Source organism: Diachasma alloeum, unplaced genomic scaffold (assembly GCF_001412515.2).
Source record: "Diachasma alloeum isolate Michigan unplaced genomic scaffold, Dall2.0 Dall_scaffold_00550, whole genome shotgun sequence".
Lineage (NCBI taxonomy): Eukaryota > Metazoa > Arthropoda > Insecta > Hymenoptera > Braconidae > Diachasma > Diachasma alloeum.
In genome coordinates, this window is record NW_021680682.1 from 8,965 (window position 1) to 20,998 (window position 12,034).

The 12,034-nt window shown below is 34.4% G+C and overlaps 2 protein-coding genes across 5 annotated transcripts in view; one reads left to right on the top strand and one right to left on the bottom strand.

The window, feature by feature from the left end:
• Nucleotides 1-484: 484 nt before the first annotated feature.
• On the bottom strand, nt 485-8,519 carry LOC107043164 (ubiquinone biosynthesis monooxygenase COQ6, mitochondrial; the record flags this gene model as incomplete). Its single annotated transcript, XM_015264508.1, is given in 2 exon segments — nt 485-675; nt 8,260-8,519. Coding segments are annotated over 2 exon segments (387 nt in total), but the record flags the coding sequence as incomplete, so codon positions are not given.
• Nucleotides 8,520-10,138: 1,619 nt separating this feature from the next.
• LOC107043170 (protein FAM161A) overlaps nt 10,139-12,034 on the top strand; it is a 78,895-nt gene continuing 76,999 nt past the window's right edge. For 3 of the 4 annotated variants that reach the window (XM_015264518.1, XM_015264520.1, XM_015264521.1), the window contains exon 1: nt 11,801-12,022. The gene's annotated coding sequence lies outside the window, so the exon portion shown is untranslated. Of the gene's footprint in view, nt 10,202-10,550; nt 10,621-11,800; nt 12,023-12,034 lie in introns of those variants that run through there. The other variant, XM_015264519.1, reaches the window with a different exon arrangement.

Sequence of the window (12,034 nt, forward strand, 5' to 3'; positions counted from 1 at the left end):
CCGCAAAAACTGTGGGTTCCCAGTCTCATTACACGGGAAGATATGAACATCCCAACTTTCTAAGTAAATTTGAGGTCAAATTCCAGCACAATGTTTTTTGTCAACAGAAGAATTCCTAAAAATGTTGATACTTGGAGAGAACAAGCTTCAAATGTTAAAATTCCGGAAAGTTGTCGTAATTCCCTGAATTTTCCCTGACATTTGCAGACCAAATTCCCTGACAATTCCCGGTTTTCCAGATTTCCCTGGCGGCTGAACACCCTGTCTCATTGACCAAAATCCGGTTGGGAAAAAACATCTGACAAATACCCCTCGAGCTTCAAAATTAATCGGGTATTTCGCTCAAGCTCAATCTGAAATTTTTAACCTACAGAACTTGACACCCTCATTAGTTTGCAACTAAGCTATCGGGAAATACCTGATAATTTTGAAGCTTTTGGGGTATTACTACTTATAAGTCACAGTTATTTCTGGAAGGGATTACCTGCATTTTGCGAACTGGAGTGAAACGTGTAGCTTCAATATGCTTCCAAGCACCAACACTCGATAAAAGAGTTCGTGTTTGTTTATTCAATGCTATGACTCGATTAGAATAATTCTCCTTCTTAACATATTTGTGTTTTTGGCTTCCTTCAAGAAGAACAATTTTCTTCCCTTCGAAACATCGATTTTTCGCTGAAAAAAGTGAAGATAAAATGATACCAATTAATTATAGCGCTTTTCTTGAACTGTTTTTTTTTCAAACTTATCTGAATGTGTTTCTTCAAAACTACTTTTTTTGTTTATAATTTTTACACGTTTCTTGAAACCTGGATTAACCTCTAAAACAATTGAACCCTAACAGGCAAGGGGGGGGGTGAGGGGTTAGAGGTTAATCCTGGTTTCAAGAAACATGTAAAAACCTGATTCGACTGTCAACTGCCACCGAGTACAGACGTTTGTACCAAATCAAAAATTGAAGAAAAAAGTATCTGTGGCATATTGCTGCTTTAAAATTAGTTTAATTTATCCTTTTTATTAAATGTTATGTTTATTAGTCGAATCTGTTTGATTTGTTTAATTTGGTGCGTTTGTTCGGTGGGCAGACCGTTTTTTTTTCGGTCTCTGCCCTCCCCCATAACGTTTTTTATTAAAACAAGAGACTATTGACTTTCATTTTATCTAAAATGGATCATTCAAAAAAGATTATCTCCGATGCTGAAATTGAAAAATTGATAACACAACATGAGGCCGATGAAAATTCCCATCTTCGTCCCACCTCCCAGAATAATTCTACCTCTCAATTCATGGATTCCGGTGACTCAGATGATGAAATGGATTTCGATCAAGATGTTATTCTAACGAAGACCTCTACCTTGGACGAATACAGAGCCTATTGCATACAAAATAACATTCCCTACTCTCCTGATCACCCTCGAAAAGTGATGTCACTTGCTACCTCTGCAGCCAGCCCTACCATCCCAAATCCATTCTAGATTCAGGTCAGACTGTTTCAGGAAACTCCCAGGCAAGTTCCTCACTACCACTCATTCAAAATCAACGACTCACCAAGAGGCCACGTACAAAAGATCCTTCCGACTCAGATGATCGCTCCTCTGAAAAGATTGTTCATCTTTCAACTGTACAAAATCCCATTTTGCAAGACAATCCGACTCCAAAAGTTATTCCAACTACATCAGCTCCTAAAACTCGTCGCATTATCCCACCTGAAATTCTCAGCAACCGTTATGCCTCTCACCATCATTACAAATCCTATAAAGTCATGTTTCATGCGGATTATTCCCAAAGTGGAGCATCAGACCTAAACCCCATGACAATCGGTAAAACTGTTGTCTTACTACTTGATAAAATCGGAATCCGATCCCAGTCAACTGATTTAAAGAAACTTGGATCTTCCGTACTCATCACGTTTCAATCACGTAAAGAAGCCCACACTATTATTAATCATCCATCCTTAAAAGAAAATAAGATTATTGCTTACATCCCTGAATGGTGTATCATGAGACAAGGAGTAATTAAAGGTGTTCCCAAAGATTGGACAATCGACGAAATCAAATCAAATATTGATAGCTCCGTATCTATTAAGGAAGTTAAACGTTGTGATTATTTCTCACGCAAAGCTGACAAAACCCTTGTTAAAAAACCCTCAGAAACTATTCTCCTCAAATTTGAAGGACAATTAATCCCTTCAAGTGTGAAACTCTATGGGTTCATATTCAAGGTTAATCCGTTTATATCTCCAGTAAAAAGATGCTCCAACTGCCTCAGATTTGGTCATTCAAAAGCCCAATGCAATAACTCAAAAATATGTTCCCATTGTGCGAATGTTGCACATGAAGACAACTCCCCTTGTCCATTCTTAAACAAACCTGCGAGGTGCATTAATTGCAAAAATAACCATGAATCTACTGATGACAATTGTCCTGAACTCTTGAGACAAAAATCCATTCATGAACACGCAGCAATCAATGGCATTACCTATCTTGAAGCAAGAGATATACTCAAGGGAACGATGAATTTCGCGCAAGCAGCGGCTCCCTCTCCACCTCCCATTGACATAATCCACTATCCTCCAATGTCTAAACCAAGATCCTCCCACAATCAGAATCGCCGAACGCAACCCCGTCGTCAAGGAAATGATAATGCGTCAAATTACCTCAACATCTCATCTCATTCAGAATCATCACAAGAAGAATTTTCAGAGCAACCTGGCTCAATTTCCCACTCACATAATAACCTATCCAATCCTAATTACCAAATCACCGATCGTCGTCGAATCCACTCCGTTCGCCAACAGAATTACCCAAAAGATGAACAATCTTTATTTAAAGAAACATCAGCCCGACCTCAAGAAGTATTCAATGAATCTGTGATTATGAAGAGAAAATCTTATCATTCTAAAGCAAATTTAACTGAGAATCAATCTCCCTGTAACCAAGATTCCCTACAATCCTCTCGTCCATTCCAACCCTGTCAAGGATGTGAAGAATTTAAGCTTATGATGTCTCGAATGACACAATTCTTTCAATTAATGGTGGAAAATTTATCCCCCCTTCTTGCAGCAGTAGGAATCAGCAGAGACTTCTCTCAACTCAGTGGTAGTGTCATGTAATTCAATCGTGCCATTGGACCCCCTGATGAAAATAACTCGAGTTTACCTCCTCCTCCTATAATCAACAGTAACATTGCAAAAAAACAAAATCCACTCTCCCAAGAGATTTTTAATCCCCCTCTTACTAATAACAATCTCGATAATAATGAACCAGCTCAACATTAATCAAGGTAATCCCTTTCGTATTTTACAATGGAATTCCCAAAGCATGAAGAAGAAAATGGGAGATTTACAAAAAATTTCAAATAACTATGATATCATTTTGATTACTGAAACATTTTTGAAACCTGAGATTCCATTCAAATTTCCTGGATTCATTCTATATCGCAAGGACTTTGAGGATCAGCACGGTGGAGGAATTGCCATCGCTATAAGAGAAAATTTAAAATACAAGAAAATTCGAAATGTTGATGACATCTCAAATAATTTATACATACGTGGAATTCTTTTATCTACAACTAAGGGAGATCTTGCCATATATTGTGTCTACAAAAAACCCAGAATCCAAATTTCTAAACGAGAATGGTCAAATTTATTTAATTTTTATCCTAATACATTTGCATCAATAATAGGAGGGGACTTTAACGCTCACTCTCCGGTTTGGGGTTGTGGTATTTCTTGCAAGAGTGGTGATTCGCTTCTAGAAGCATTGGATGACTCAAACTTAATCCTAATGAACGATGGCTCCATAACGAGAATCTCAAGACCCAATGAAAATCCGTCTGCAGTAGACATTACATTAGTGTCCTCCAATATCTCCCTTCAATGCACTTGGAAAGTCCTAAAAGATGCAATGGGGAGTGATCACTACCCGATTGAATTGACCATCAATGAAACTCCGGAGATATCATTTTTTTTCACACAAAATCAAAAAAGATAAAATAGATTGGAATAAATTTTTTGAATATCTTGAGTCTAAAGAGGAAATCATCAAGAATTTCCCGGATGATTTAACTGGAGCCTCTCAATATGAGAATGTCATAGAAACTATTATGAAAGCTATTGATCATGCATCCTCAAATCTAAAGACTTTTCCCGCTCAAAATTCTTCCTCTCGAAATTCTAACACTTTCAAAAAAGGCACTCCCCCAGCACCCTGGTGGAATGAAATCTGCTCTAAAGCTGTTGCACTAAGAAGAAAAGTTTATTCTACCTTTCGAAAACATCCCACTTTCAATAACTATATTGTTATGAAGCGACAAGTTGCAATTACGAAGTTGACTTTACGTAAACAAAAAATCTTAGGCTGGCAGAATTTTTGCGAATCAATTAATCATCGAACTCCAATCAGTGTTATATGGAAAAAAATTAAATGGTATAAAAATAGAAATTCACACAACCCAAACTTGATACCTCAACAAGATATAGAATCGTCAGAAAAAATGCAAGATTTTATCACGGAATTCTGTCCTAATTTACCTCAAGACTATACACCTCCTCCACCCTCTCAAATTCCCTTTAAATCCTCTGACACGCTTGAGAATGATTTCACATTCAAGGAGTTTGAAGCAGCTTTGAAGAAAACCAAGGACTCCTCTCCAGGACTTGACAAAACTGATTATAGACTAATGGAATCTCTCCCAAAATCATACAAAGAAATTATACTCAAGATTTTTAACAAACTTTTATAAGAAGGAAAATTTCCTGATGCATGGCGTGATTTTTTAGTTTTTCTCATCCCAAAACCCGCACCTGGAAAATTTCGCCCGATCACTTTAGCTCATTGCTTCCGAAAATTATGTGAAAAGATTATCTCCAGTAGACTTTCATGGTGGTTGGAAAATGAAAATATTTTTCCTCCTTCGCAATTTGGTTTTCGTAAGCTTAAATCATGTACTGACAACTTAGCAATATTAACGACGGAAGCATTCACTGGTTTTGCGAACAGAGAATACACCCCCGCCTTTTTTCTCGATATAAAAGGAGCTTTTGACCACATAGATCCTCTCACACTTTACCAAGACTTGGCGGACATTGGAATACCGTACAAGATTGCAACTTTCATTTACTTCCTTCTTGCTTATAGAAGAGCTCATTTTGTTGTAGGAGGTCATCTCTCAGACCCGCACCCTCTGAATAAAGGAACGGGCCAAGGATGCGTTTTAAGCCCAATCTTATTCAACATTTATGTCTCCAAGCTTCCAAATGTTCTTGAACCAGGAATTGAAATAGTTTCATTTGCTGATGATGTAGCCATATTTCAACGAAGTCTTGACATCAACACTACCCTACGAAAAATTGAGAAATCAATCTCTAAAATTTCTCAATTTTTAAATAAAAGGAAGTTATCCATATCACCTGAGAAATCCCACCTGATCATCTTTTCCAGAAAGAATTTTAAACCCTCGGACTACTCAATTAATGTTTGCAATCAAGTTCTCAAAGCAGAAAATACTGTCAAATTTTTAGGAATCACCCTTGATCATCGCCTAACCTTCAAACATCACTTGACCTACTTAGCTGAGAAGAATACTAAAACCGTCGCCCTTATACGTGTTCTTCGTAACACTTGGTTTGGATCTGATCCTCGTGGTTTATTGACACTATATCGTCTGATACGAAGTTCCATTGAATATGGATGTCAAATAATATTGCCATCCAATCTATCTCACAAGGAAAGAATCGACAGAATTCAGTATAAAGCCATTAGACTCGCTCTTGGATATAGGAATTCCACGCCAATCAATATTATGTTGGCTGAGGCTCGTGAAGCTCCTCTGAACATCCGAATCAAACAACTTTCAAATAGATATATTACTAGAGTATTTTCCTATTCCCAGCATTTACTCTTTGATAAACTTTACTCACTACGATCAGCACTACGCCTGAATTCTAATAAAGGTATACATAATATTGAGAATGGATTTCCACTATTTCAATCATTTATCTATTTGACTACGCACATAACTAAAATTAAAGCTGTACCTCAACCATGTAATTTTTCATACTCATATGAATTGATTAACTCGGACCCGAGAATAATTCTCAACAAGGGTTCATTGATCAAGAAATCGACTTCGCCAGAAAAAACTCTGCAAGAGGAGCTTCATAATCTAGAACTTCAAAACTATTCTCAAATATATACTGATGGATCAAAAAACGATGATGCAAATTATGTAGGCTACTCAGTATATATTCCAGACTTCAATGTAGAAATCAAACATAAAATATCTTCGTTTGCATCAATATTCACTGCTGAGGCTTCGGCTATACTCACTGCAATCAACGAATCACCCAATCTGAATACAGAAAAGATTATTATTTTATCTGATTCTTTGAGTTTCCTCTCTTCAATGGCGAATTTCTCTGCTTATAATAATCCCTCTTACCTAATCTATGAAATACTTAATAGCTGGGTTGCTAAAAAATCAATGGGAATAGAAATCATCTTCATGTGGATACCTGCCCACATAAATCTGGAAGGTAACGAAAAAGCTGACAAACTTGCAAAAGAGGCTTGCCACTCGGGAACTTCAACGGACTCTTATCCCATACACGGATTTTTACTACATTATTAATAAGAAGATGCGTGAAGACACCTCAAGAATTCTCAAAAATCAAGCGGAACATAATAAAGGATCTGATTACTTCAAGAAATTCTACTTGGGATGGCGACCACCCTGGTTCAAATATTCCAACTTGAATAGACCAGTGATCACAACAATCAACCGCATGAGATCTAATCATTTTAATTTGAACGAAAGTTTAGCAAGAAAAAACTACATCAAATCTCCAATGTGTGATTGTAATGCAAATACCAAAGAAACCTTAACTCATATTTTCTGGATCTGCCCGAAATATAAAGAAGAAAGAACCATTTTTGTTAAAGCTTTGAATAAATTGGATATTTATTCATATAATATCTACAAATTGATGAAATCACCAAAGGGTAATATCTGTCAATTAATTTATAACTATCTCAAGAAAATTCAAAAGAAGATTTAAACTGAAGACCAAAAATTGTGAAATCTACTTTATCACTGTTCAAAATGAAGTTCAGTAACGTCCCTCTAGGGGGATAACGGCCCGTAAAACCTTCGTTGTTGGACGGCCTTAAAACATAGAACACAGAACATGTAAAAACCTAAAACAAAAAAAATAATTTTGAAGAAACATACTCAAATAAGTTTGAGAAAAAGCGGTTCAAGAAAAGCGCTATTACTAATTTACTTAAAAATTTATAATTTCCTGATGTCTTGATATAATGATAATTTTTTAGAATCAAATCCTTGATAATTCAATACTGGTACACATTATTCATATTAAATAAATATTTTTCAAGAACCAGAAAATTCTGTTTCTCGACTTTTAAAGAAAACGTTAAAAAATTTAAATTAAATGATAAAAATTATATTTCAATGAAGCTAAAACTAGTGAAAGATTCGACAGCAGAAAATTTGTCTTAGGCGAATCTAGGGATGCATAAATGTTTTTAAGTAATGTATAAACTCTTTCGCACTTGGAAAACATTTGTATATATGATTATTTGACTCTCCTACACTTAAATATCCCCTAAATTGAATTTTCCGATAACGAATATTCTGCTAGTTTCAGCTCCATTATATTTCAACTCATGTGTAATCAGTATTTTTCGCGGTTATGAGCATAACGTTCTGATACTCGCTAATTAGGTAATGATGATCATAATGACGTCGATGGATTTTATTAGCTCAAAATTTCTATTTTTAAATTTAAGTAAAGGACGTCAAATGTTTAGAGCGCTTTTCTTGAACCGCTTTTTCTCAAACTTATTTCAGTATGTTTCATCAAAACAATTTTTTTTGTTTTAGATTTTTACATGTTTCTTGAAACCAGGATTAACCTCTAACCCCTCCCCCCCCCCCCTTGCCTGTTAGGGTTCAATTTGAGAGGTTAATCCAAATCTCAAGAAACATGTAAAAATTATAAACAAAAAAAGTAGTTTTGAAGAAACACATTCAGATAAGTTTGAAAAAAAAACAGTTCAAGAAAAGCGCTATTAATTATTCCATGATCAATCGTGTCTTAATATAACTTCGTTGTAAGATTATTCATTGATTCCCCTCTTGATTATGTGATATAGATATTCATTATTCAAACGTTGGATTATTTAGTTGATAAGTATAATTTTGATCAGTTCTATTTTAAAATTCAAAGGAAAATCTAACCTAAAGCAACTGCTAAAGCCGTTCCAACCATTCCGCCTCCAATTATGATAACATCTTTAGTATTATCATTGACACCAGCTTCACAATGATGATTCCTCACCCTCACATTGTAATTTGTGAGACCTGGAACACCACTTCTCCAAATATTCGAAAAGACCAGACGAAAATGCACTGACGATTCACCGACAATCGCCATGTTTACTTTATTCCCTGGACAGTATTGGTCTATATATAAGCACCTAGGTACCGGTATTTATTATACGCTCTCTCAAAATACTCTATACATAATAAACATGACATAAGATCAATTGACAAGGACATAAAAATCAACAACTACAAAATTTTATCTTTCATGAACAAAAAATTTGTTGTAAGAAAATTTGCAATTTACACGCACGAAAAAATTTCAGAGGAAAAACAAGGGCGGTCACTGAAGAATTCCATTGAATTTCCTTTGTCAATTTCATTGTTCATTTGCCAATCGTATGAAAAAATCTGTACAACTTATTTTATTGAAATATTTTCTATTAAGAGGATTGTAATGAAATTTACCATCCGAGTAGAAACTGAATTCCAAGTTTTTTTGTCGTCAGATTACTATTTAGCAAAACCCAAATTCTTACGTCATCAATAATCTTGACATCTATAAGTAAGAATTTGGGCTTTACTGAATAATCGTCTGACGACAAATAAACTTCGACTCCAGTTTCTACTCCGATGGCAAGTTCCATTGCCTCTTGAAGATTTCTCTCGAAAAAAAGTTCAGCAAAGCCGCAGATTTTTCAGTAGAAATGCGGAAAAACTAATAAAATTTCTAATAGAAGACCAAGGAATCAAACAGAATTTTCTAGCAAAAGAAAATCTATTATTTTTCTGCCGATTTCCATATTTTTATGTACACATTCGGTACGAACTATGTATATTTCATCTCTTCCCCTCTGCAATGGGGCACTGATTACTATAAGCAGTAATAAAAATAATAATTATTATTATGTTTCTGCCAATTTCTATTAGAAATATTTATATTTCTTCATGCGTTTTCATAAAAATATTCAACCGAAAAATCCACAGATTTTGCTTTCTCTATGCAATTTATTAATTTTGTGAATCTTTTCCACCGTACTTTGTTCTGCCTGTCATTGAAAAATAAACAGAAAGTAGAATTTATTTGAAATTTAAATGTATGCCCGGGTATTTCTATGGAACAAATTTCAATATATAATTTTGTACAGAAACATAGAATTTTATTGATTATTTTTTCTCGAAAATGTATATAATTTTTATAAGAAATGCGTGGAAAAGGATCGAGTACGATTTGCAATAGAAATGAGCAAGAAATTGATCAATTTTCGAACAGAATTCCAAGAATGTCCTAGAAAATGTTCTCATATGTGTTGAATATTCTTCATTACACTATTCTTAATTATGGCTTCATAATTGATGAATAATAAACCGTAGATTTCAGAACAATATAAATTTATTACAGAATAGAAACATATGGATTTCAAAATTTTATAAAGAGTAGGTGATCCAAAGATATTAACGAACTTTTTTTAATAGATTAGGAACTTTTCAAAAATATATTTCACTTCTTCCCTCTTAAATAACTAGTTCTAGGCATATTCATAAGATAATCAGAAAATCAAGTTCATTTTTTCCCATTTTTTTTTACCAAAAATAGAAAAAATAAGAAAAAAACACAAGATATCAAAACCATCCAACTCCATAATATAGATGTTCCACTCAGTATTGTTGCGTTAATACCTACCATGAATGAATATTTCTACCGCACAAAAAAAAATAAGGGTCACTGTAAGGTCACCATGGTGATGCGTAGGGCCACGACCCACGACCACCCAGTGCAATCGATCCTCCCCTGGAAATATTCGAGAACTCAGTTTACTAAGAGTCCCCGTATAGACCAAGAATCTCCGCCAGATAGGTAAGACTACTTTTGGAATCACAAATATTTTGAAAAGAATGATTAATAGAACACCATAATCCACTTATCCTATTGCACTCGCTTTAACCAGAATTCCAGTCAGCCAGTTTGACTATCCCGGTAAGAACTGATCCTACACGGACAGAAAAAGTATAATCTCAAACTGATTTTATTTGAATCGAAAAAAATTGCAAATTAAAAATTATCAACATGAAACTGTTACAATTAAACATAAAAAAGTTTCCATCATGAATTGCTCTGCTTTCAACAAGGAAATTTGACTCAAGCGACGCATATCATTCACGCTTGATGGTGTGCTTTGTTGCTAAGATCAAAATAATTCTTATAGGTAATGTGACGTTGATCCATAAAGACACGTCGACATGTTTCTGTTGGAACCCTTGCTCTCGAGATAATTGGTATGTTATGGATCTTTTGTCTATAATTTTCTTGACAACAAAAAACGTGTTTAAATATTTTTTTCTACATGCATTCGTTCTTAAGATGATCGTCTTTGTATCGCTATAGGGGAGAGGGGGCAAAATGAAACAGTCGAAAAATGACTGACGCAATTCAAGCAAACAAATTTTGTTTTGTTAAATATTTTTTTTATCAATTTTTGTTTATTATTAATTTTTACTAGATCTGTGCGCGCGGTTTCGCGCGCGCTTATTTTTTTGTTGTGAAAATGAAGAAATTGAATTTATTAAACTTCATATACTCATAGATGTTTTATAAATATTGCTAATGACTTAAAGAGAATTAAGAGAATGAAAACAATGAAGAGTGAAACATCAATAAATAATTTTTAATTTTCGATTAATTCTTTTTTTTTTACTTTTTAAAATGATCTGATTAAAATGTGTAATTGTTGAAAAATGAGGGGAAGGTCATGAATTAATTTCCGTGAAAACTGAAAAAATTTCTTGAATTCTTCGGAAAATTCCAGTTTTCCAGATAACCGTAGCTCTTCAAAGATTTTTCTCGAATTATTTGGGAAACCGAAGAATTTTCATCAATTTTGTAGAGTTTAGAATTTATGTATGAAAATCTGAGAAGCAAGAATTGATCATTTGTGCGTATGATAAATATGAAAAAATTAAAATTTGGGAAGTGAAGAATAATTTGTGTTAAAAAAATTTAGAAATACTATGTTTTTTTCTCATGATCAACATTTAGGCAATTTAGATAGGGGAGGGTGGGGCAAAACGGCCCCCCTTCAATTGTCAATAACTTGTGAATAACATTGTGAAAATTCCCAGTTTCAACTTCATTTTGAAGATAATTTTTCATTCTTCAAAATGAGCTCTAACTCATCCCAATCGGATTATTGAATCGGAAAATATTGACGATTGAAGGGGGACCGTTTTGCCCCATCCTCCCCTATGTTTTGATATAAAGATAAACTTCACATGAAAAAATGAAAAATATGACGCAGAAAAAAATTTTGCCATTTGAAGAATTTGAAAATACCGGGGATTTTTTTCAGCGACTACTTCACGTGACTCATTTACCAATCAAAATTGAGGATTAGCGGTCAGGCAGTTTCGAGATATTTCGATATAAAATAACTTCACGTTTCTTGCATCTTTAGTAAAATAGGATTCTTGAGAGTACTAATGAGAACAATAATTTTCCATTTAGTAGAATGAAAAATTATTGAGAAGTTTAGAAGGGAGAAGATTTTATCAGTGGATTAGTTAAAAACAAAACGAAACAGCAAAATCCAAAGTCCAGAGGAAGGCCCAGGCGGATATGAGACACAGAGGGGGAAAAAGGAAAATGTGATGCTGAATTTCCATCGAATTAAAAAAGAAAAGTGTAATCGGTCTA